The sequence below is a fragment of the Coffea arabica genome, chromosome 3e, assembly GCF_036785885.1.
Source record: "Coffea arabica cultivar ET-39 chromosome 3e, Coffea Arabica ET-39 HiFi, whole genome shotgun sequence".
In the NCBI taxonomy this organism is placed as follows: domain Eukaryota; kingdom Viridiplantae; phylum Streptophyta; class Magnoliopsida; order Gentianales; family Rubiaceae; genus Coffea; species Coffea arabica.
Window position 1 is genome coordinate 5,147,805 of NC_092315.1, and position 23,398 is coordinate 5,171,202.

Consider the following 23,398-nt stretch of genomic DNA (forward strand, 5'->3'; position numbering starts at 1 on the left):
GCTCCTGATGTTGAGATTCCCAAATTCTTCGGCCTAGGAAAGGGAACAGCACTTCTAAGTTCTAACTTGAGGCAATTATTCGACAGCAATCTCCAATGAGTATGATTCCCACTTCGTCAGAAACCTTTTGGACCTGAAAGGTTCTAACAATACTAGAGAAGCTTCCAAACTTACAAGGGCTCAGGTTTAAATGGGACAGTGTTTTCGTGGGAAAAGAAATGAAATGGTTTGCCATTCAACTGGTTTTCCATGGCTCAGCGATTTGCCTCTGTCCCGAGGGATTGAGGTTCATTGAACCACTCAAAAAAGTGTTGGCAATCCGCGGAATGCCTGAAGAAATTCAGAACAGGGTTCGAGGAGAGGATTTCGACAAAATCTGCCACAATATTCCTTCAGTAAGGATCCTTCCACCTCTAAATCGTATTTTGATGCAGATACGTCTTGAAGAAAAGCTTAAATTCTGGAAGCCTTTCATTCAGTGATGTAATTTTTCTCCGTCTTCTTCTCTATTTCCCATTTTATTCTTGTTTAACTCCATTTTTTAGCTTCATTTCAGAATAAATAGTGAGTACTAACTTTTTTATCATTTTCCTGCTCCTTCCTTCCTACTCGAATCCACAAAACCAAAATGTACTACGAAACGATCGCAGCATTCCTGTGATGAATGGTTGTTCTAGGTTGATTATTTTACTTGATTATAAATTATGATTTCCAATAATTAGTTTTTATGATATTCTCGAATTTCACGTGTTGGCAACGTATCCTGGGCTGTGACAAGAATTTTGGTCTATAATTGTGAATCCCTTCTTCAATACAGCCTTACTAGTATATTGTTGTGAATATCACAAACTTGAGCCAAAGGAGTAACATCACAGAAACTGCAATACAACTATGAAAACATTATTAATTCTACCGAGTTTAAAATTACAAACAAAAAATAATACTACATAAAAACTACAAAAGAAGAAAAAAAAAAAAAACAAAGAACATCCATAAAATCAATTCGTCTAGCCACCCAAAAAAAAAAAAAAAACAAAACTGAGAAAGGATAGCAGCTTAAATGAGATGGCATTATTAAACAATTCAGAGTTGAAACCATCGAGCCAGCTCCGTAGGATTGACTACACCAGGAATGTGGTTCCCATCACTCTTCAACAAGCTCGCCACCTCAGCGTAACTCTGGCTACGCAGCTTATTCGGCTCGGCTTCAGGTTTATTTCTCCAGCTCCTCTCCACCTTCCTCGAGTGAGAGCCAGCTGACTGAACAGGCGCGGCCTGGGCTCTAGCCGGGTCAAACTTCTGACCCAACAGAGTCCCTTCCGTTAGATACTCGTAAGCCATGTAACCAGCTAGAAGCCGATTATTATGCAAAGCTGATGATTCCGAACCTCCTAACGACGTCGTTGGATTTAAATTATTAACAGCCGTCGCTTCAGCTGACGATTTTCTGGTTGATGGGAAAGGGCTAGGATGCTCCCCCCTCTCTTTACGCTTTCGGTCGCTCAAACTCATCTCAGCCGTCCGGATTAATCAGAACACCAAAACAATTAGTCGGAGGACTATAAAAAGGCCACGTCAGCAAAAGATCCAAAAAATGGTGGTAATGGGATGGAACGAACAATTCAAAAAACCGGCAAGCAAGAACTGAGGAGTGTAAAATAGAATCGGACAGTTTAAAAAGCTATAAAAGGTAAATTTAGGAAATGAGGGTGAAATGGTAATTTCATATTAAACTCCTTTTTCTTTTTCTTTTTTTTTTTGGTAAAATGGATAATGAAGAAAGATTGGGAAATGTCAATAGGGCAGAACTTTGGACATAGAATAGAAGATGGGTTCTGATAAGGTGTGTGTGAGGTGACTTAAGATCGAGATGGAGGGTCACCGGAAACTGATAACTAAGATGAAGATTTGGGGGTATGGTGGCGGGTCACGGGGTGGCTCCGCCTGGGGAGATGGAGTAAGATGGGGTTGATCAAGGAAGGAGAAATTGGAGCTGAGAAGAGAGCTTTAGGAAGAAGAGAACGTAGAGACCTTTGGTCTTAAATCTATCTAGGAAGGTTATAATTACAGCCCTTGATTTAAGAAGCTATTTGCTAAATTGCCATTGCAATTTGTTGTCAAATCAGGTGAAGGGATGGCTGGCTCAATAGCTAATGGAAATTTTATGTGCAGATGGAGGAAAAAAATGCTGAAAATCATTAAAAAAAATTTGGGGTAATTAAGGGGCATATCTCTATTAATTTTAGAATCATCAATATGATGGCACTAATGCTTATTATGAGGTTGATGTGGATACTTTTAGGATGTCACTAGGAACATTCCGAGCGTATTTTAAATTCATATGGGACGAGTTAGAAGCTGTTCGTTGGATTAACTCTCTTAATTCCGTTGCTAAGTATTCATTTTTTTTCTCCCCTTCTTCATAATTGGTGTTGAACATAAGAGGTAAAATAAAGGTATTTAAATTGAAAATGAAAATTGATAATTAACACTTGCACGTACTCGCTAAGTATTAGTTTAGGACCAAAAGATGATCATAAGAGGTAAAATAAAGGTTTATATTGAAAATGGAAGTTCAATATTAACATTGCACATACTCGTTAAGTATTATTAGATATGCCCAATACTAATTCTACCATCAACTTATTGCTAATATTAGAAAAAATGAAAACAAATACTAATGTATGATTGATATATATATACATACTTGTGAATGATTAATTAGATATATGCAATAACCATATAAAATTTTTAAACATCATTATGCATTACTTATCATTACAATTCTAATATCATACACATTTTACAAGTGGACCGTTCAAACCTATCTTCTTAAAACGGTATCATTGTAATCTCAATTGTTTCAGTTATGATATTTTGAAACCCAAAATTGTAATTGGCAATATCTTTTTTTCCTTTTATTTGGGTTCAATCTTTGCACTCAATTCAACTAATTTATTGCGCTCAAAAGGAAATCTTATCTCTTGGCAACCAGATAAAAGAATATATTCCAGATACAGCTGCAAAATGCTCTGTGCAAGTTATATCTATATTAAATTCATATTTTAAAATATCACACAAAATCAAAATTATAGATACAAAAATCACATCCATGTGTTTAGCAAAAAATGTATGAAGAGTTCAACGGTTTAAACAAATAAAATTAGTTTCACTGCAAACCGACAGTCTCTTGCGTTAGCCACAGCAGCTCTTATCAAGATTTAGACCTACAAATAGAAGCTTTCCTTTTTGCAGGTTACTTTAGATTTATGATGGCAATGCAAGAAGAGATGACCAAATTACGAATTATCAGAATATGGTAGATGTCAATTGTCACTCTGGTTTGGTTCAATGAGGGATAATTTTAGAAACCTCCAAAGATTTGTAATTAATAATATCACTTAGTATTTGAAAAATAATATTTGTCTCCTCTATTTTTAATTTTTTAGCATTGTCAACATATTTCATAATATATTATTAAAAAAACTTGACTGATGTGGTTTTTAAACTAAGAACTACAAGACATTAACAAAGTTGGAAGACCGTTTAATAGTTTTCGCTTCATGAGTCTACACAAGAATGATAACAAATTTTACATTATTTTAAAAACTCATAAAAGTCACCTGAAATATTTTAGATGAAGAAAATAACATTTTGCACTTTAAAAACAACTCAAACAAGATTTTAAATTTATAGTTAAGAAATTTATCTTTTACTAAGTTTTCAAGCCATTGAATTGGACAAAAAAATTTAGAAATTCAAAAAACTTGTCAACAATTTATAAATCCTTAATTCATCCGTAAACATTTATTCGATAAAAATTAAATTTTTCATATTTTGAAAACACCATAAATGGGTTTGTAAACGTAATTTAAACATTTTGTCTTTTTCTATTTTTCAAGCCATCACAATCTAGACAAAAATTTAAAAATTTTCAAAATTTCTAAAAATTTTCAAAATTCTTAAATTGACCCAAAAAAACTGAATAATCTTTTCTGGCTTGAAAACACCTAAAATATACTCTTAAAAATAAATTATTTGTGCCATAAAACATATACTATTGTATTGTTTCCTATCGAATTTACACATTCACACAATTTGTCTATATTTTAAAGCTTTTATTAATATATTTTTAATTATAAAAGTAGGACAACAAAGGGCACTTTTGGAATGAAAACATCTTCTGTATCAAAAAATAAGTTATTTACTAATATAATTTGAAATAAGTTGATAACGTTATAAAAACTTAAAAGTAGAGGCAAACAATTTATGGACTCTAAATGATACACTGTAAGAAGACTCAAGGAATGTTTCTGAAATTATCCCTTTGCTTTTAAGGTAAATAAAATAAAACCCTCTTAGTGAGTGAACTTGGTTAGGCAATCACCATCAGCTGGCAGCAGCAGTAATGAAGAATCTGGACATCTACAATTCCTATTTGATTGATGCTTAAAGTGCCGATCCGACCCCATTGTTTAGACCTAAATGTGCCGACCTAGTCATCTTGCATTGAATCGACCCCGCTTTTAGTTTGTCATACTTGTCAATTTTATGGCAAGATTTCTGATACGTACTCGATCATTTTCACATGAAACTGGAAACCAATATTAATTTTGAGGCATCTTGAATGCCAAAGGGAGAAAAAGAATTAAAAAAAAAACTCGAAATGTATAAAAGGATTATTCAAGTAGAAAAGATAATCTAAAATTTGAGGGATCGGTTTCTATAACTTTTCATGCATACACTGAATGACCATACAAGAAAGTAAGTTGAGAAAAAGAGCAGTTCTGCTAGTTCAGTTTTCTTGAAATTGTTGTTTTTGATACTGTTTTCCCTTTCATTCCTTCTAGAAGTGGAAATGATGAAACGGCATAAATAGAGCCCATCATAGAGAAGTAAATACCCATCAAAATGGTATGTTTGCATTTCAAAACTCGGATGGGGAAAAACAAGATGAAAATAACTAGTGAACCCCTTGATTTTCATTATCAACTGGAAATACCTCTGTGTTATCATATGATTAATGCAGTTTAATCCGGTTAATTAGTTAAGCAATCAAATATGTCATAAGAACAAAAGAAAAACAGCTCAGTAATTAGTAGAGCTGTTAAACGAACCGAACTGTTCGGTAGCTCGGTTCGTTTCGACACATTCGTGTTCGTGAAAGACTCGTTCGAAACCTTAAACAAATCGAGTTCGAACGAATTTTTTTGTTCGACTAATAATCGAGCGAACACGAGCATGTTCACGAGTTTTAACGAACGTTCGCCAACATGGACATAATTATCATTTGACAAATTTCAGGGTTAATTTTATGGCTAGACTTTGATATTTGGAGGGTTTTATTTGTTATTTTTGTGTTAATGTTAGTTATATAGTTAATGAATAATAAAATTTAGTTACTTAGTGCTTTAATTATTTTTTAGAATGATTAATGATTTGTATGGTATATTTAAGGCTTAAAATAATTTGGATTCGAGCATGTTCGCGAACGGCTCGTTTATGTTAAACGAGTCGAATACGAACTCGAATTCAAACATGAACTTTGCTTAATGAACCGAACACGAATACAGGGTTGGAGTTCGAAAATTAACGAACGAACACGAACATTGTTCGAATCGTTTAACGAACAGAGCTCAAACATGAGTTACTCGACCCGATTCGACTCGTTTACAACTCTAGTAATTAGTTGTAATTGTTAATGAATTTTCAATAACAAACCAAATCAATTTTGCATTTATAACCCAAAACAAAGTCAATTTACATATGAATGCAGAAAATGGATTCTGCTGGAGAACCTGTCAAGTTGAGGCCTCGCACGTAAATCAAGGAAAATGGTTACTCTTTGCATGTTGATTCACTAACCCGCTATCGACATGTATTCAAGTCAACCTAATTAGCACGATTTCAAGAAATTTGCTTCTGTAATTAGCCAGTGTGAAATTCCTTTCCTTAGCGACGGAAAAAAATAATGTCACGTTCTTATGTTAACTTTCGAATTAACGTTAACCCCTTTCGATGAAAACATCCATAACCATTACAATAGTTCAGAAAGAGAGAAAACAGTTGAAAATGACTCTCCCTGAGTTTGCTGTTCAAGAAGCTTAATATATGATGGCTAAGCGCATCTGTTTCCATACGTTCAATCACACTCATTTGCGAGTTTAGACAAACACATAAATGGAAGTCATTTTCGCTCGCCGCCTATTATCAAGTAAGTTTGTCTGTCATCTTTGTAGATGCATTTAGTTTTCGTCAGATACCAAACAATTCTGATCAACCACAATGGCTAGTAAAACTAGTTGTGTCTAGAAGAAAAGCAATGTTGCCAAGAACTTGTAGCAGGAGTACCAAATTTGGAAAATTTGATAACTTTGTTTGTATTTTATCACTTTTTTGAGGGTTTAAAATTTGGCATGAAATCCATGTCGGTGAATAGTTCTGTCTTACATTGACCCTCATACAAGTTTCCAAGGAATAAGTATATAACATCTGAATGTAAATTGAGGATGGAACCCATGTAGTTGTAGTACCAAAACAAAAGTAGTTCGTGTTCTGAGAAAACGTGGAAGTTGTGCAGTTTTAGGGGAACTAAATTGTAAATTGAGGAAACATTGAAGCATTGATGTTTAATGCAGAAGGGAACAAACAAAAATGCGATTGGCTGAGATGATAAAATTCCACCACAGCATTGAACCGACGAATGGCATACTATTTCATGACCAGAACAAAACCATCCAGCCAGATCCAAGAAGGATATGATAAATGATACCAGCACTGGAATTAGATGGAAGTTGAAAATACTACTACTAGTATAAACAAAATTTCAACCAAGCATTAATTTCTTTGGTTTCTTCCATTTTCAATTGCATGTGCGTGCGTACCATATTGCTTAGGAAGGTCCCAATGTATTTCCTTTACAAAACTTTGGACTTTTGTGTCATATCTCTTTAAGTTTCCCATGGTAATTAGGTGCTAGCTGTTTTCTTTTCACGATGTTCCTGGAAAAAAAAAAAAAAAAAAGAAGCCCCAGTGTGTGATTACCAAATTCTAGGTAAGATGACATTTATGATGCCACAGGGCTCATTCTCAACCAACCTGTTTCATTAGAGATAATTTTGTTTTCACAGCACAGATATTGAAAGTGGTGCACAGTTTTGTATTTGTGGATAACATAAATGGTGGTATAGTAAAGAAATTGCTGTTAAATGTGCCCAACCCAGTCCAAGAAGGCTCCATTTCATTCTTATGCATCAGTTGCTTTATAACCTAAGGCTAAGATACCTCTATCAATCATCAAACAATAGTGAATGGAGAGTAATAGTGGTTTGCCATAGATTTGGGCTTGGAGATCCATAGAACAAATCTATTTGTGGCTAAGATAAGGATCATCTACCATGTGATATACCACATTTGTGGTATCTCATGATTTTTTTTCTTTTCTTTTCTTTTTTTAATCACACTTTTGTTTGTATAATGTGATTTATCATAATGCGATATGGCACATTGTAGAATTTCCCCCATAACAAATACGAATACATAGTCAAAAGGCAAAAAATGTATGTGATTGACATTGGATTACTTCAAAAGAATTTGTGTGAAATCTTGAATAAAGCCTCACAGTCAATAGTAAATTTCTGGTAGAATTCATGGTAGCTATGCTGTCACTTCCGTTTGGATTAGCTGTTTTTGGAGATATTTTTGAAAAATTTTACTATAGCAGTGTATATGAAAAATTTTTACTATAAATATTTTTTGAAAATTTTGATATACTGTATGGATAAGATGTTTTTTGAGTTATTGTGTATTAATGTAACATTATATTTGAAAAACTTATTTTTGAAAAAAGGTCAATCCAAACGCTATAGAATACCCGCAGGAAAATATAAGGGACTTATTAGTCGATACTGGCATACATCAGAATCATTCATGTTTCTGCATTTCCACTTGGTCTGGATGCACATACATGCATGCAACTCTCGAAGGGTATAGGCCAAATTTCAACTCTATGCATGCAGCTGATATCTGCCATCTGCATCGTCAAAACAGCCAACCAAAAGTTAAAGCATATGGTTGACTAAGAACATAGAGCATTTTTTTTCATTAAGCTTTTACTCAGAATCGACCTGCAAACCGGAACACCATTGCAACTGAGTCATTCGTGCATTTATTATGCTATGTTACGACATTTTGATCATCAGCACTTGGGTTGCAGTGGTCAGAATGGCCCGACGAATGTGCAGAGGAGAGAATACTATCTACTTATCTCGAGAGTACTACAGAACAAAGAATTTGGTTATACTCTCGAACAACAAAGAATAATGCAGTAACTAAATTCACTTGTAGTCGGTAAAAAGTTGTAATACAGACAAAGTTTGGCCCCAAAAAAAAAAAAAAAGAATTGCATTTTCTTTTTGGCAAAACCACCCCATGCAACAAATGAAATTTACCAAAAAGCTCGTCAAGAATTTTGATAGAGCACGTTAGTTTTTCTTTTTTTTTTTTCAATTAAAGGTTATAATTATGGACAACGGTCCTTAATCCTTATCAATCCTATTCACTCTCTCAATTTGGTAAAATACGGCCTTATACTTGAAGATTTTATAATATGGTCCAATATAGTATCAAATCTTGAACTTTCGGTTAATTACGAAAGACAAACCATGTATACTTCTGCAGAAATAGTAAAGAACAGAGGAAAATTTATGGTCCTTCAACGCTATTCCATATAAGTCAGTGAATAATTTAATGAATTAACTATCCAGCAAGAAGTTACTTCTGACTTTCTGTACATTTCAGCCTCAGAATTCAAAAAACACTACTGATTCCTGTAACCTGTTTTTCCAATGACGCGTATTCCTATATATGAACCAGATGCTACAATCCAACAAAAACTACAGCTATGTAACCATGTAACAGCAAAATTTTGTGTCAGCTCGTCCCAAGATGACCAGGGAAATTTTCTTTACTTGGAAGATTTAAGAAAATCATTAATGATGCTTTTACCAAACACCCTTTTTGTAAATGTAGACATTGAATTTCAAATTTCTGGCAAACAGTTAGTTGTTGGGCTTTCAATTAATGCATAGGAAGACTGAGAGCATGGGAGTGTTTGGAGAACAAGTATAAATAAATCCTCGGTCGGCTTACTGAGTGAAGTGTAAGTTCAGTGATAGAGCACTAATATCTAAGTAGATTCTTCTGATAAAAATGATGAGTGGGGCAATGAGAGTTGCGGTTCTATTGCTTTTTTGTTTTCATTTTTTTGTAGTTAGTCGGGTTGTAGGGAGAGATGTGAATTTTGTTAAGGATGAGAAGTTTTTGACTGGTGTTGGTAAGGGAGGTGGGTTTGGATTTGGAGCTGGGGGTGGTTTTGGGACTGGTGCAGCAGGAGGAGGATGGGGAGGTGGAGGTGGAGGTGGGGGTGGAATAGGAGGCGGCGGCATTGGAGGAGGTGCAGGTGGGGGATTTGGTGGCGGTGGTGGATTTGGAAAAGCTGGTGGTATAGGAGGAGGCGCCGGTGGTGGCTTTGGAGGAGGTGGAGGCGGAGGAGCTGGTGGAGTAGGCGGTGGTGCCGGAGGTGGCGTTGGAGGAGGTGCCGGTGGAGGAGCAGGTGGTGGTGGTGCTGCTGGAGGTGGCATTGGAGGAGGTGCTGGTGGAGGAGCCGGTGGTGGTGCTGGAGTTGGAGGAGGTGCAGGTAGTGGTGGTGGTGCTGGTGGTGGCGTTGGAGGAGGTGCTGGTGGAGGAGCAGGTGGTGGTGCTGGAATTGGAGGAGGTGCAGGTGGTGGTGGTGGTGCTGGAGGCGGCGCTGGTGGAGGAGCTGGAGTTGGAGGAGGTGCAGGGGGTGGTGGTGCTGGAATTGGAGGGGGTGCAGGTGGTGGTGGTGGTGCTGGAGGTGGCGTTGGAGGAGGTGCCGGTGGAGGAGCTGGAGTTGGAGGAGGTGCAGGGGGTGGTGGTGCTGCTGGAGGTGGCGTTGGAGGAGGCGCTGGAGGAGGTGCGGGTGGTGGTGCTGGTGCTGGAGGTGGCGTTGGAGGAGGTGCCGGTGGAGGAGCAGGTGGTGGTGGTGGAGTTGGAGGCGGTGCAGGGGGTGGTGCTGGTACTGGAGGTGGCATTGGAGGAGGTGCAGGGGGTGGAGCTGGTGGAGGAGTAGGTGGTGGTGCAGGAGGTGGGGCTGGTGGTGGAGGTGGGGCTGGAGCAGGCGGGGGAGTAGGAGGAGGGGCTGGTGGAGGCATCGGTGGTGGTGCCGGAGGTGGAGCAGGTGGAGGCGTAGGAGGAGGGGCTGGAGGAGGCCTTGGCGGAGGTGGCGGAGTAGGGGGTGGAGCAGGTGGTGGCTTTGGGAAAGGTGGAGGTATAGGAGGTGGTGCAGGTGGTGGTTTTGGGGCTGGAGGAGGCTTTGGTGGAGGGCATGGGGGATTTGGTAAGGGTGGAGGAGTTGGTTTTGGAGGCGGGACTGGTCCTGGAATTGGACGTCGCAAAATGTGATCTCACTGACGCGGTTGGAAACAAAGCAAAACTGGGAAATTTTTAAGCAAGGTTATAGAAATTTTATAGCAATGGAAATTTCACATGCATCATTTTTCATTTTCATTCTGTCCGTTCAAGTCTGTAATCAGAATATATGAAAGCAAAGTTTTATTTATTATTACGTCTTCTAAATCCTTAGAATGGCTGAACGACGAAAACCAAAATCCACAGGAATACACACTCATACACCCAGATTGCTGCTTCAACCCAGATTCTCAAATAGCCCCAGATTGCTTCAACCCAGAAATTCAAATTGTTCAAAGATTCTCAAATAGTCTCAAATAGTCTCAAATTGTTCATGGTATCATCGTCGTGTTACTTGGTCTACTTTCAGTCGGATCAAGTCAAGGTTTTGTGGTGGATCCGACGACTATCATAAGCATTAAAAAAGTTCAGTTGACAACAAAAGTCGACCGTGACAAACTTTTATTGTTTGTTTCTTTCAGATGAAATGAACAAAGGAGTTGGTTCTCTTTGCTGTATTAGCAGATTTTTTCACATTTATTCATATCCACACCTGTCTTTTCCCATTTGATGCTGAATGTCAATCCCACCCGAGCTAGTTTAGCGGTAAAGCAAGTTCTTAGATTGAATGAGGTTTTGGGTTCGAATATTTTCCTAAACTTCTCAGTCTAACTTGAGTGCCCTCGTGTGAGGCTGCGACGTATCCCCTGATTTGGTGTGTCGATTCGAGTCTTAAATGGCTCGGATCCGCATCACCAAAAAATAATCTAAAAGCCAAAACAGTACCTCTTATTTTCTCCGAAACAAATGGAGTTAATTATTCCAAGTCGATGGAGCCAATTCAATTCATCCCATTTTATCTTTCCCCAGGCCCAATGGTTAAGAAATCAATTTGGGCATTCTTACTTTCAGTCCAGCCCAATAGTTTAAACTTAGCTGAAACATGGTCGACTGCCTGCCAAATGCAAGCACAATCATCCAAGCAAGTTCCTGTTGAGTTTTACCATTTTCTCTCAACTTATTCCTTCTCGTAGCATGTATTATTGTTTGAATTAAATCAAATTCGGTTGAAAATATGAAATAACATATGGTTCTTGTAGCTTATTAAATCAAATTCTGTTTAAGAAGGAAAAGATGACTAACATATGGTTCTTGTAACTTATTTTGAATTAATTATTATATTACTCTTTTGCAATGTAATATATATATTAGATACAAAAGGTGATAACGAATCTAAAAAAATTGATGGAACACGTGGTTATAATCTAAAAAAGCCCATACGAATGCAAGTGCTGGAACAAAAAAAAAAAGAGTATGTTTAGAGTTCATTTGAATTGTTATTTCTTAAAATTTTTATTAAAAAAAGTAGTGTATTGACTCGTAAATTAATGTACGTGACATAAAAAATTGATTAAAAAATGTATCAAGGATAAAAGTAAGAATCTTTGTGCAAAATCCAACAAACAAACAGTCTTTCAATCCACTCGCTCGGATGATATAAAATGGATCAACTCCATCATGGAGGCCCTGGCCTAGCCTTTTAAGCTGGCAATCAAGCAGTCAAGCAAGCATGCAGTTGACTATGGCAACATGGCATCCAAATTCAACAATTAATGTAGGGCGTCATCATTCCTTCAAACGACCATCCAATAAACTAATAGGTTTAACATACTTTAATAATCTAGAATTAATAAAATTAATATATCTTAGTCTTATACAGTTATTACCTAAATCCGATTTTTGTTCACACCCGTGGTGAGGAAGATTCAGTTCAGGTGTCGTACTGCCAGGTACCAAAATTAATGCAGCCCCAGCAACTTTCTGACATATGAATGTTCACTTCAACACTTCCCCAAACAGCACCACTAAAAGCCAAAGAAAATAATTTCGAAACAAGGAAAAAGAAAAATGCAGAAAAGCTCAAAAGATCATCTTTAAGTAAACTTTGGATTCTTGGTAATTAGTCCACAAATTCAAGCACCCTTTTGGGTGAAAGAAAATGGGTTGTCGTGTATTTGATGTTTTGTGGGCTCAGTCAATGACTTTTACAATAAAAAAGGTAACTTTTTTTTTTTCTTAAACTGTAATGTGGAATTCTGTTCTGTTTTACTATCAAGTGTTTCTTCGCTGTGGTACTATGAGTGGACTGCTTTTCTTGAACTTTTAACTGATAAAGTTGGTTTCTTTGGTCATTTTGCTATCTCTCCTGATGAATGCATCTGGGTTTTGCTGAATTATTCTGGAAATTCTGAGCTTTTAAGTTTATACTTGGATATAATATCAGATTTCTAAACTGGGATAATATATGGGTATTGAGGTACTACGAAACTTTCGGTTTAAAAATTTTCTATCTCAACGCTGGTTTTGATGTTATTAGGCGACCTTGAGGTCAGTGTATAGATATATGTGTAGAATCGTTCTTTTTGTTCATTATACTTATTAAATTGTGTTCTTCAGAGAAATTTTGTAGTTCTGATTGCATTAAAGACTTCATACATGAGTTTAGGGTCTCATGTGGAAGCGACAAGGCAGGGATTTGATCAAAAGCTTCTTGCTCTATTGGAAATTTAGGAATTCGGCACTTAGTTCACTATCAAAAGATTTTCACAAACTATTTCCTTTTTCCTTTCAACGCCACCATCTTATCATTAGTTTGGGTATTCACTAATAACTACCCTGTGATTCCGTGGTGATCAGAAAGTCTGCAGTGAGGCGGAATGAGAATTAAATACTGGCTTCACAAAAGAAAAAGTAGATTTAGTGGGAGATTGCGGAAGATGATGAAATGCATTTGTTCTGGGGAGCAGCTAAGAGTTGATGAAATAATTCCTTCATCAGAGTCTTTGGCAACCAGGGACTACTCAGCAAGCGGATTTTCTTCTCGAACTGGTGAAGCTGATACAAAGGTTGATACTAGCAACATTGAAGAAGCCGAATCTTCACTACGTGAGAGTGGCTATTTGAATTATGAGGTTGGTGAAGTTGGCTTGTTGCATATTTTATTGACATAAAGCATTAGTTATGCATCATAACTCAAGATCAACTGCTTCTTATTCTGCTTTAATAAGAAAAGTTGTTGCGATTGCAATCACTTCAGCAGAGGTAAATTAGTTGTTTATTCTAAATATAACTTCTGAAATTTATTCAACAATTGCCGTTTTATTGACAATTAAAAAATATTGCTGAATTTGATAGACTTCCAAAACACGAGAGTTATCTTTCATGCTTATAAAATACAGAGAATTCATTTTGGACTGGACATTCAGCACTATAGAAAGTGGATGATGATCATATCCTTAAACAGTCAAAGCCTGTTCTAAATGGGGGTCAAGGTAAATGATGATTTGCCACCCTCGGTACTGTCTTGAGTTGTTGTAGTATAGAAGTTCTTGAGAAAAACTTCTCACTACTGAAATCAACTTCTATTTTAGTTTTTCAGAGTTTTTCTGACCTTCTATCTCAACTTGAGAAAAACTGAGACTTCTAACTGATTCCGCATGTTTAATGACACTACTGTAATGATAATAAGTATCATATTATGTGGTTTGTCTTAAAAGCGTTTTTTGTATGTGTAATGTGTTCTACTTTAGGTTCAGTTGCCTTCATATTATAGTGGCAAGATTTGAAAACTTCTCAAATCTGCAGGAAGCGAGAGCTTTATTGGGGCGACTTGAGTTTCAAAAAGGAAACTTAGAGGCTGCTCTTCATGTTTTTGAAGGCATAGACATTGCTGCTGTGACTCCCAAGATAAAACTTTCAATTGCTAGAAGATGTGAGCTCCCCAGACGTCTTTCACAAAGTGATCCAGGTCCACCTATGTCGATGCATGCTGTAAGTTTGCTCATTGAGGCAATTTTTATGAAAGCAAAATCACTTCTGGCCCTCAGAAGATTCACAGGTACTCCCTCTAGCTTTATTTGTGTGAAGTATCCAACCTTTTTATCAGTTCATTCCATTCCATCAGAAGATTTTGACCATTATGTCTATGCATACTTATGAAGTCAATTAAATCCCATATGCTGCAGAATGATTGTACTAGAAACCATGTGTACTTTTACCTGTCATATTATCTGAACAGGCTGAATTGAATTTAGGTTTGGATGAATTTGGGTATAACCCGTATTTCGGGAGTTACAATAGGTTTTGAGCACACTCTTTCTTTGTTCGTTTCATTATATCTTTGAGCATACTCTTTCTTTGTTCGTTTCATTATATCTATCTGTTTAGTTGGATCTCTTTGAACTGAAGCAGCTGTATTTCTGTCCATGTAATGTCGCAGAAGCTGCTCAATCATGTAAAATAATTTTGGACACTGTTGAAGCTGCAGCCCCGGAAGGCCTGCCTGAAAGTTTTGTTTCTGACTGTAAATTATTGGATACATTAAACAAGGCTGTTGAGTTGCTTCCAGAGTTGTGGAAACTTGCCGATGTTCCTCAAGAAGCAATTTTATCATATAGGCGTGCTCTTCTGTATCAGTGGAATCTTGACATGGAAACCAGAACCAAATTAGAAAAGGAGTTTGCAACCTTTCTTCTCTATAGCGGCACTGATGCAGCCCCTCCAAATCTCCGCTCCCAGACAGAGGGGTCATTCATTCCACGAAACAATATTGAAGAGGCTGTACTCCTCCTATTAATTCTGCTAAGAAAGTTTGTTACGAAGAGAATTGGATGGGATCCATCAGTTATTGATCATCTGTGTTTTGCATTATCGATCGCGGATGAATTTAGTACTGCTGCACACCAGATTGAGGAGTTGCCTCCTGGAATAATTGAAGACAGAGAAAAATATACTACTCTAGCACTCTGCTATTGTGGGGAAGGGGAAAGCTTGGTGGCTTTAAACTTATTAAGGAACATACTGAATAACAAAGAGAACCATAATTGCATATTTGAGCTCTTACTTGCATCAAAGATCTGTGGAGAGAATTCTGAATATCTTGAAGAAGGTGAAGCATATGCTCACAAAGTGGTTTCCAAGTTTCAGGGAAGATGTGACCATTTGGCAAGCATTGCTCATTACTTAATTGGAGTTTCACTCTCGGCTCAATCAAAAAAGGTTTGCTCAGATTCTCAGAAAATCTCCAGACAGTCTGAAGCAATTGAGGCACTTGAAACTGCCCAAAGACTGACAGATGACACTAATCCTAATGTGCTTTATTATCTTAGTCTTGAAAATGCTGAACAGAGAAAATTGGGGGCCGCTCTTTATTATGCGAAGAAAGTATTGAAAATTGAGGCAGGATCTGGTCTAAAGGGATGGATTCTTCTAGCCCGCATACTGTCTGCTCAGAAAAGGTATGGAGATGCTGAAAGCATAATAAATGCTGCTTTAGATGAGACAGGAAAGTGGGATCAGGGAGAATTGCTAAGAACCAAGGCTAAACTGCAGATTGCGCAGGGTCGTCTGAAGGATGCCATTGCGACATATACTCATCTTCTTGCTGTTCTTCAAGTTCAGAAAAAAAGTTTTGGTGTCCATAAGAAGCTCTTGAGGGTATGTGCTTCACAATTCACAACTTACATCTGCTTTAAAATGATTTCCTTCTTGGTAAGAGCTCATGACGTTTCTGAGGAAGGTCTCAACATATTCCTGAAATTTCTTTTTGGTACTTTTCTTGTGAAATGATTTTCTGGCCTTTCACCTTGTGTCTCTATTTTGAGTTTGTTTTTGTGAAAATGATGAACACATGTAGCGTATACATTAGAGATCAACACAGGGTAAAGAAAATCAAATGCATGAACCGATGTAGCTTGAGGGGCTAAGATAATCTCCCTCACTATATTTACATTTTTGTACTACTGTTACGCATCGTGCTTTGGGGGAAGACATGATTGAGGGGGAGGAAGCACTAGTGCAGTATGCTTCTGCTGCATTACCGTCTCAAAATTCCTTTAATTCTTTTTATTTTTTATTTTTTGATTCACAGAACAGGAGGAACATTAACAGAAGTTTAGAATTGGAGACATGGCATGACCTTGCAAACGTATACACAAGCTTGTCACAGTGGCGGGATGCTGAGGCTTGTCTTGTGAAGTCGGAGGCTATTAATCCTCATTCTGCTTCTAGACTGCACTCAACAGGTATGAATGCCTCCTTCAGTTCCCAACTTAAAATCTGTGCCATAAATCATCTTCAAATTTGGATCATTCTCCGCCTACAAGTGCTCAATTAACCACACAAACTGCATGAAGTGACCATGATTTTGCTTCTAACTTTTGAAACTTCCTAAGCATATTAGCCAGATGAAGAAATCATCCACTCGGCTAGCTATTTGCATCAAAGAATAATCCTCATGGAATTCAAAGTTTGAAATGAAATTCCTGCTGCTCTATCTTTGCCCTTCTAAGCTGCCAAAATCATCATTGCCTATTATAAATCTGTAGTGCTAACTGTTAAGCATGTAATTCTACTAGGACATTTTCACTCTTTTTAGGTTTTAAGTCAATTACTGAGATTCTGTTAAAGATTTAAATATGATGGCGACTTTTGTAGGTGTACTTTATGAAGCAAGGGGCATGAAGAATGAAGCCCTGAAATTTTTTGAGGCGGCATTGAACATCGAACCAGACCATGTTCCGAGTTTGATATCTGTTGCAACTGTTTTACGACAACTGAGTAACCAATCACTGCCAGTTGTGAAGAGCTTTCTTTCTGATGCATTGCGCCTTGATAGAACAAACCCTTCTGCATGGTACAACCTTGGTCTGCTCTACAAAAGTGAAATTGGAACGTCAATACTAGAAGCTGCTGAATGTTTTGAGGCAGCTGCTCTTCTCCAGGAGTCTGCACCAGTGGAACCTTTCAGATGATACCAATCAAAATCTTGATCTCAAACGTGTATATACCATACCACCAGTTGAGGGCAGAGAGAAGATTGGCATGCCATCGATTTACAGGTGTATAAACTTCTGGAGAATGTGTAATCAAGATCACATTTTGGTGTAACCACTTCAAACACTTTGTAGTGTACATAATTTTGTTGTCGGTGAATTTCTTTGCTTTTGCTTTTTCGTTTTTCTTCGCTGACTTTAATTTTGTTTTTGTTATGGATTCAAGATGAAATTTTGTTCTTGGTACTAGCACTTGAATATATTCTCTTTACTAGCAACTTGCTAAAGTAAAGGAAATAGCCCCTAGCAAATTCTCATTCCTTCTATAGTTTCATTGTTTTTGGGAGTAACATTTAATTATTTCCTTGCAGACAGTATACTTAAATAAAGTTAATACTTGCAATTGACATTTTTTTTTTACTTTTCTTCTTTTTGGCAACTTACCAATTGAGTCCTTATATTTCGATACAAGAAAAGAAAACGAAAAATACCATATTAAAAGAGAATACTTCTAATAGTTCTAAAACACTATAGAGAGCCTTATACAATTTCCACATCTCATTGTTCAAAACCTTCATACAGTTTCTGGTTTTGCATAAAGGTAAGAGAAAAACACAGAAGAAAATGTCTGTTCTAGTACTTTATGATCATATAAAATTATTAAGAAAAGAAGCCTCTTCTTTATTTAAAAAAATTGCTGAATGATTTCTTGCAATGATCAATTTTCAAACATGACAATCCTTTTTGAGAAAAACCTGAAATCAAGCTTTAGGTGTAATAATTGATATTTATCATTTTTATATTTTTTGAAAATTAAAATTTATGGTATCTTGAATTAGGCTAGAGAATGCCGGACATGCAGGGGCTTGTGAATGAGTTGATTGACAAGCTTAAAAAACGGCGAGTAGTAGAAAAATATTCTGAAGCTTCCTCTGTTTTATAGTTTTTGCCATTTTTTTTTTGAATTCTTTGCCTGTTAGTGATGGATTGATTAATGGGCTGTCTTTCGTTTTGGTTTTAATGTTAATACGTTGGCAGAAAGGTGAAGGGATCACTGGAAACTCCTTTGCAGACTGCAGAGCTGCTGAGGTCTGTGATTTCTGTACAAAAACTTCCTCCTACAAATAAGGCTGCAGCATTGATTAACGCTGTGAGGGATGTAGGGGAGAAGTTGATTGCTGCAAACCCTGTTGGTGAGCCTCTTGCTAGCTTCTGTCGTAAATGAGCTTCTTCTTAGTGGTTGATTGGATATGTAAGCAAGAATTCAGTTGAACTCAACGTGACAGCACTAAATTAGCGTTGAACTATAGTTACCAATAATAGTTTTTGGTTGATTGTTGCGTAGGAAATGTTCAAATGAATGTAATTTAATTGGACACAAAGAACTGAATTTAGTGATGGATTGTTGTTACTCGTTGGTAACTTTTGCTTCATTGATTTTTATTAGTAACATGTCATTGTTGCAGAATGCTTGTTGAAAATTCATTTCTTTGGCTAGTATTGCATCTGGGACTTCTGCTTGTAGATTAGTTGCTTTTCTTTAGAAGTTTGCAAGCGTTTGAAAAGGGATCTCCAGCCTCTGTATCGTACCCTGTTAGAAGGCAGATATATAAGACGTGTAACGTTCTGCTTGCTGTGTAAAACTGGAAACATTTTGTAAACATAGAAATCAACCTCAAAATTGGATTTTCGATCCTTTCCTTTCAAGTGCCTTGCTCGTTGACCACCTAATCGCTCAGTACCTCTTTTCTTCTTCAATTTCAGAAGTATACAGAATTTTCAATGTGAATTTGTGCAATTTCTGGTTTGCTGGTTAGAAGTCAAACTTTTGTGTTTGCCCCGCGGCAAGTATCATGTTTTAAGAACTTTGAATTGAATTGCAGAACTTTCTGTTGGGAATGTTATTAGACGCGTCCTTCATATTATTAGAGAGGAGGATTTATCCCCATCAAGTGATGAAGCTGGGGATAATGAGGAGGAAATCACTTGGCTCAGAGACAATACTGCTCCATATGTTGCTGAAATTATACGCCCTCCATTACTGCACATGCTTCATACCTTTTCATCTGCCGAGGAAAAATCCAAATGTTAGGCTTGCAACCCTTTACATTTGAGTGTTTTTTATCAAGTGTAGGAAACTTGATTTGGATTACACATAATAATCCCTTTTTTTTTTTCCTGTTTTTCATCTCAGTTTATATATTTGGAAGGAGCAGGAAGCTAAAGCATGATGTCATTGAGGCAATTAATATGTTAATCGAAGATATTAATATCTGTTATGAACTAATTGCAGAACAGGCAGTTGAGCATATTCATCACAAGTAGTTATCGTTGAATCTTTGCTCAAGTTGATATGTTGATTTGCTTTGCTTGTTCTGCTCTACTTATCTTTGCGTATGTTATTCGTTCCTGTTTAGTAATCGTCCCGGAACATCAATGTGAGGTGACAAAATTCTAGTTCTTAAGAATTGCCAAGTCAATGAAATTCCAAGCTCTTTCTTTCTGTTGCTTATATCTGGGGCTGACTAACAAACTGATCCTTCTTGGATTCATGAATGTCATAAATGATCATAGGAAAGTTATGGCGTTTCTTTTCCATTGTAGATAGGGTTTAGGATTTGTATGTCGAAAGCATCTATCATCTTGCTAGATTACATTTTTACATGAACTAGGCGATTCTGCTACCGATCATGGATAAGAAACTTCCTAACCAGAGTATGTTTGCCAACTTGATGAAGGAAATGTTTCTTGAATTATTAGTAATTTCAGCAGTTTGAACCTATGTTTTCAGAACCGGACCGGATATCGACTCGGCCGAGGTCAGGGGTCAGGGGTCAATGGGTTCGACCGGGGGTCGATAGGGGTCGAACCGGATGACGTCATAAATAAAAATTATTTAAAAATTAAATTATTGTATATAAAATATCCAATAACATATTGATATTAATAAAGGTATATTCATATATATTTGATGTTTCAAATATATTTAACAAGAAAATACAAAGAAATTAGAACAATCAAGTAACAATTTATATTATTTAATAAACATTAACAAGTTTAAAATTAAAATTATGGATTTAATTGAAAAATAACATCAAATTTTAGGACAATATTTATAAAGTATGAAATATTTGAGGTATATTAATAAGTTTTCACAATTTAGGGGGCTAAAATATAATATTAAAAAAGTTTGAACTTTTTTTACAAAAGCTCCTGTTGGACCGGTTTTTCCGGTTCTGTACCGGTCAAATCCGGTCAAACCCGGGCTTTGACCGTAGTTGACCGGGTTTTGAATCTTCCGGTTTTGATGAGCAACTCGGACCGGACACTCGACCGGTTTCCGGTTTAACCGGTCGGACCGGCCGGTCCGGTCCGAGTTTGAAAACACAGGTTTGAACTGAGTTGAGAACATGGTTCAAAGACTCGGCCGAGTCATCACTAGAACGGAGCTTTCCGATCCAATACCGGGACGAGATAACGAATCGCCGAGAACTCGTTCGAGACGTCTCTGCGACAGATAAAAACGGCCGAGTCGTCCCGACTCATCTCGAGTCAACTCAAAATTTTATTTATTTTTTGCTATTTTTAAATTATTTTTATTTATCATATTTTTTGTAATTTTTAAAATATTAAATATTTTAAAATTTTGCGTCTCGCCGAGACCACGACCAATATACCGAGACCGATATAGAACGGTCTGAGCCGCAACCGCGACCACGACTTTGAACCATGGTTGAGAATGTTTCAAATCTTCTAAATTTTGTAGGCAGATACATGTCTAGAAATTCGGTCCCATAAAGAAATTTTTTTTTTTTTCATATATTGTGAATTAGGAGCATTAGTTTTTAACCATTTCCTCTGATTCCAGTGAAACGATATTGACCCTGGGTTGGTCTAGAACTGTATTGGAATTCTTACTTGCTGCGAAGGACAAAAAACGTTCATTTCATGTTTTTGTAGCTGAAGGTGCCCCAAGGTCTGTGAATTTTAAGCTCATCTTATCTGTAAAGTGGCAGACAATGGATGATACTCTTAATCTTCATAACATTATGTGCATATGTTATGCATCAGGTGCCATGGCCATGCTCTTGCACAAGAGCTTGTTGGAAGAGGTTTAAAAACTACAGTAATTGCAGATGCTGCAGTTTTTGCAATGATTTCTTGTGTAAACATGGTAACTTTTGGGTTGTCATTTCTTTTAAGTTTTAGTGTAGATAATAGTCGTGTGGCATTATATACTCTTAACCACTAGTTTTATGAAGGTTATAGTTGGAGTTCATGCGGTGATGGCCAATGGCGGTGTCATTGCTCCTGTTGGCATGGATATGGTCGCACTTGCTGCTCAGAAGTTTGCTGTTCCAGTTGTTGTCGTTGCTGGCATTCACAAGGTACATCATGCAAAAGCATTAGTGTGGTGCTTCCAAACTTCTTGATCATTAGATCTCCGTAATCAATGAGAACAATTTGCCAATTTTTTTCCCATAAAACCTTGCTCATTGTGATCTTTTATGAAGTATCTATTAGAGCATCCACAGCGCAGTGCAATAGGGGGTATAATGGCTCCCCATAACACCGTGCCATGGAGATTACACGCATAATATCCATTATGCGTGTAATTCATGATGCCGTGGGACTCATAATCATTTTTAAAATAATTCTAACCAACAACGTTCATATCCAATTTTAGCTCTAACGGTAAATTTGCCAGCAACGTTCATAGAAAAAGATATATTATTCAAACTTAAAAATTAATAATATCATTTTTAGAAAATAAAAAATTCAAAAGGTAAAAAATTTAATGAAAGTTAGTACTTTATTTTTTAAAAATAACAAAATTATTTTTAAAAATTACTTTATTTATTTATGGGATATGAGTTATGCATTATTGAAATAAATATTTGATTTAATTGTGGATCTATGCTATTACACCTTATGGAGTGTAATTCATTGTGAGTGAAAGTGTAATAAAAGAGGAAAAAGTGAAATACTGATGTGACATGTGGATTACACTCCACGAGATGTAATAACATTGTGGATGCCGTTACGGAGAATCCCTTGTTCAATTTCAGCTCCATAGCTACGTTTTGTGTGTGCTTTTCTGAAAGACCTGCTTAGTGTAGACCATCTTTTGTCACATCATTGCAGTAGTGCCCACTGTATCCGGAAAATCCTGAGGTATCATTAAACGACATGAGATCGCCATCAGAACTGCTGGAGTTGGGAAAGTTCTCCGATTGCATGGATTTTGGAAGCGTAGATGGTGCTCCTCTCGTTCATGTGGCCAATCCTGTGTTCGATTATGTGCCGCCAGAACTTGTCAGTCTAGTTATTACTGACATGTAAGCCTGCCATGCTTTACCATGTTTCAGTTCATCTAGTCCTTGCTGAACTGATCAGACCTGATACATACAAACTTTGACATCTGATTCTAGTTTGGAAAACCTATAACAAGTTTTACCCTTTATTAGCTTCTTGTCACCCATCTTTTAATCAAATGATCTAACTGATGCACTCTAATGATCATATCTTGATTTCAGAGGAGGGCATAAGCCATCATATATATACAGGCTAATTGCTGACTACTACTCCAGCCAAGATTATGTACGTTATGGGAGGGATGCTTTATTGTAAGTTTCTTCTATTTTGGTGTCTTTAAGCTTCATATATATCCTTCTGAATTGGAAGAATGCCTTTTGGTCACGACACATACCTTCTTGGTTTTTTTTTTATTTTCAGCAAACTCTGAAATATTGGCATCATCATTTCCAAAATGAAGCTTCAATTATTCCAATTCGGGGAAAGATGGCAAGGGATTTTCTGTTTTCATCAATGTACTTCAGTGGCTGTTCGTGAAATGACAAACTCACTTGCAGGGAGTTCTTTTAATGAGTTAATGCTTCAATTCTCAAACTATTGAATGTACGGTTTTGTGTAGAATAGAAATTAGTCATTGTAAGATAGGTTGAATGTGGCTTCAGCGGCCAAGAAGGGAACCAAACAACCTCTGCTAATTTGCCTTGACCTCATGCACCTCATGACTCTAGCACGAGGCTCTAATATCTTCTCAACATTGCATG

At 36.9% G+C, this 23,398-nt stretch overlaps 3 protein-coding genes and 1 pseudogene across 6 annotated transcripts; 3 read left to right on the forward strand and 1 right to left on the reverse strand.

Moving 5' to 3' along the window:
• Nucleotides 1-1,083: 1,083 nt before the first annotated feature.
• Nucleotides 1,084-1,512, reverse strand: LOC113737931 (uncharacterized). Its single transcript, XM_027265068.2, has one exon. The coding sequence runs from the start codon at nt 1,510-1,512 to the stop codon at nt 1,084-1,086; it is 429 nt and encodes a 142-aa protein (XP_027120869.2).
• Nucleotides 1,513-1,870: 358 nt separating this feature from the next.
• Nucleotides 1,871-10,642, forward strand: LOC113737932 (uncharacterized). Its single transcript, XM_072084056.1, has 2 exons — nt 1,871-1,957; nt 9,196-10,642. The coding sequence occupies exons 1-2, from the start codon at nt 1,871-1,873 to the stop codon at nt 10,480-10,482; spliced, it is 1,374 nt and encodes a 457-aa protein (XP_071940157.1). The 3' UTR covers nt 10,483-10,642.
• A 1,499-nt stretch (nt 10,643-12,141) lies between these two features.
• Nucleotides 12,142-17,618, forward strand: LOC113736230 (protein NPGR2). 4 transcript variants are annotated; one of them, XM_072084534.1, is made up of 6 exons: nt 12,142-12,278; nt 13,186-13,460; nt 14,134-14,386; nt 14,768-15,984; nt 16,418-16,571; nt 16,984-17,618. In XM_072084534.1, the coding sequence occupies exons 2-6, from the start codon at nt 13,206-13,208 to the stop codon at nt 17,298-17,300; spliced, it is 2,196 nt and encodes a 731-aa protein (XP_071940635.1). In that variant the 5' UTR covers nt 12,142-12,278; nt 13,186-13,205; the 3' UTR covers nt 17,301-17,618. The 4 variants fall into 4 exon arrangements, with proteins under 4 accessions (XP_071940635.1, XP_027118908.1, XP_027118909.1 ...); XM_027263107.2 differs by lacking the exon at nt 12,142-12,278 and adding an exon at nt 12,311-12,547; XM_027263108.2 differs by lacking the exon at nt 12,142-12,278 and adding an exon at nt 12,594-12,876.
• A 107-nt stretch (nt 17,619-17,725) lies between these two features.
• LOC113737933 (uncharacterized) lies at nt 17,726-23,294 on the forward strand (annotated as a pseudogene).
• Nucleotides 23,295-23,398: the final 104 nt, after the last annotated feature.

Excerpts from the sequence above, each read along its gene's own strand:
- LOC113737931 (XM_027265068.2), bottom strand. The coding sequence starts at position 1,512 with ATGAGTTTGAGCGACCGAAAGCGTAAAGAGAGGGGGGAGCATCCTAGC.
- LOC113737932 (XM_072084056.1), top strand. The coding sequence starts at position 1,871 with ATGGAGGGTCACCGGAAACTGATAACTAAGATGAAGATTTGGGGGTAT. Across the intron at positions 1,958-9,195 it reads GCTCCGCCTGGGGAGATGGA|ATTCTTCTGATAAAAATGAT; the intron begins GTAAGATGGGGT and ends ATATCTAAGTAG.
- LOC113736230 (XM_072084534.1), top strand. The coding sequence starts at position 13,206 with ATGAGAATTAAATACTGGCTTCACAAAAGAAAAAGTAGATTTAGTGGG. Across the intron at positions 13,461-14,133 it reads GTGGCTATTTGAATTATGAG|GAAGCGAGAGCTTTATTGGG; the intron begins GTTGGTGAAGTT and ends TCAAATCTGCAG. Across the intron at positions 16,572-16,983 it reads TTCTAGACTGCACTCAACAG|GTGTACTTTATGAAGCAAGG; the intron begins GTATGAATGCCT and ends CGACTTTTGTAG.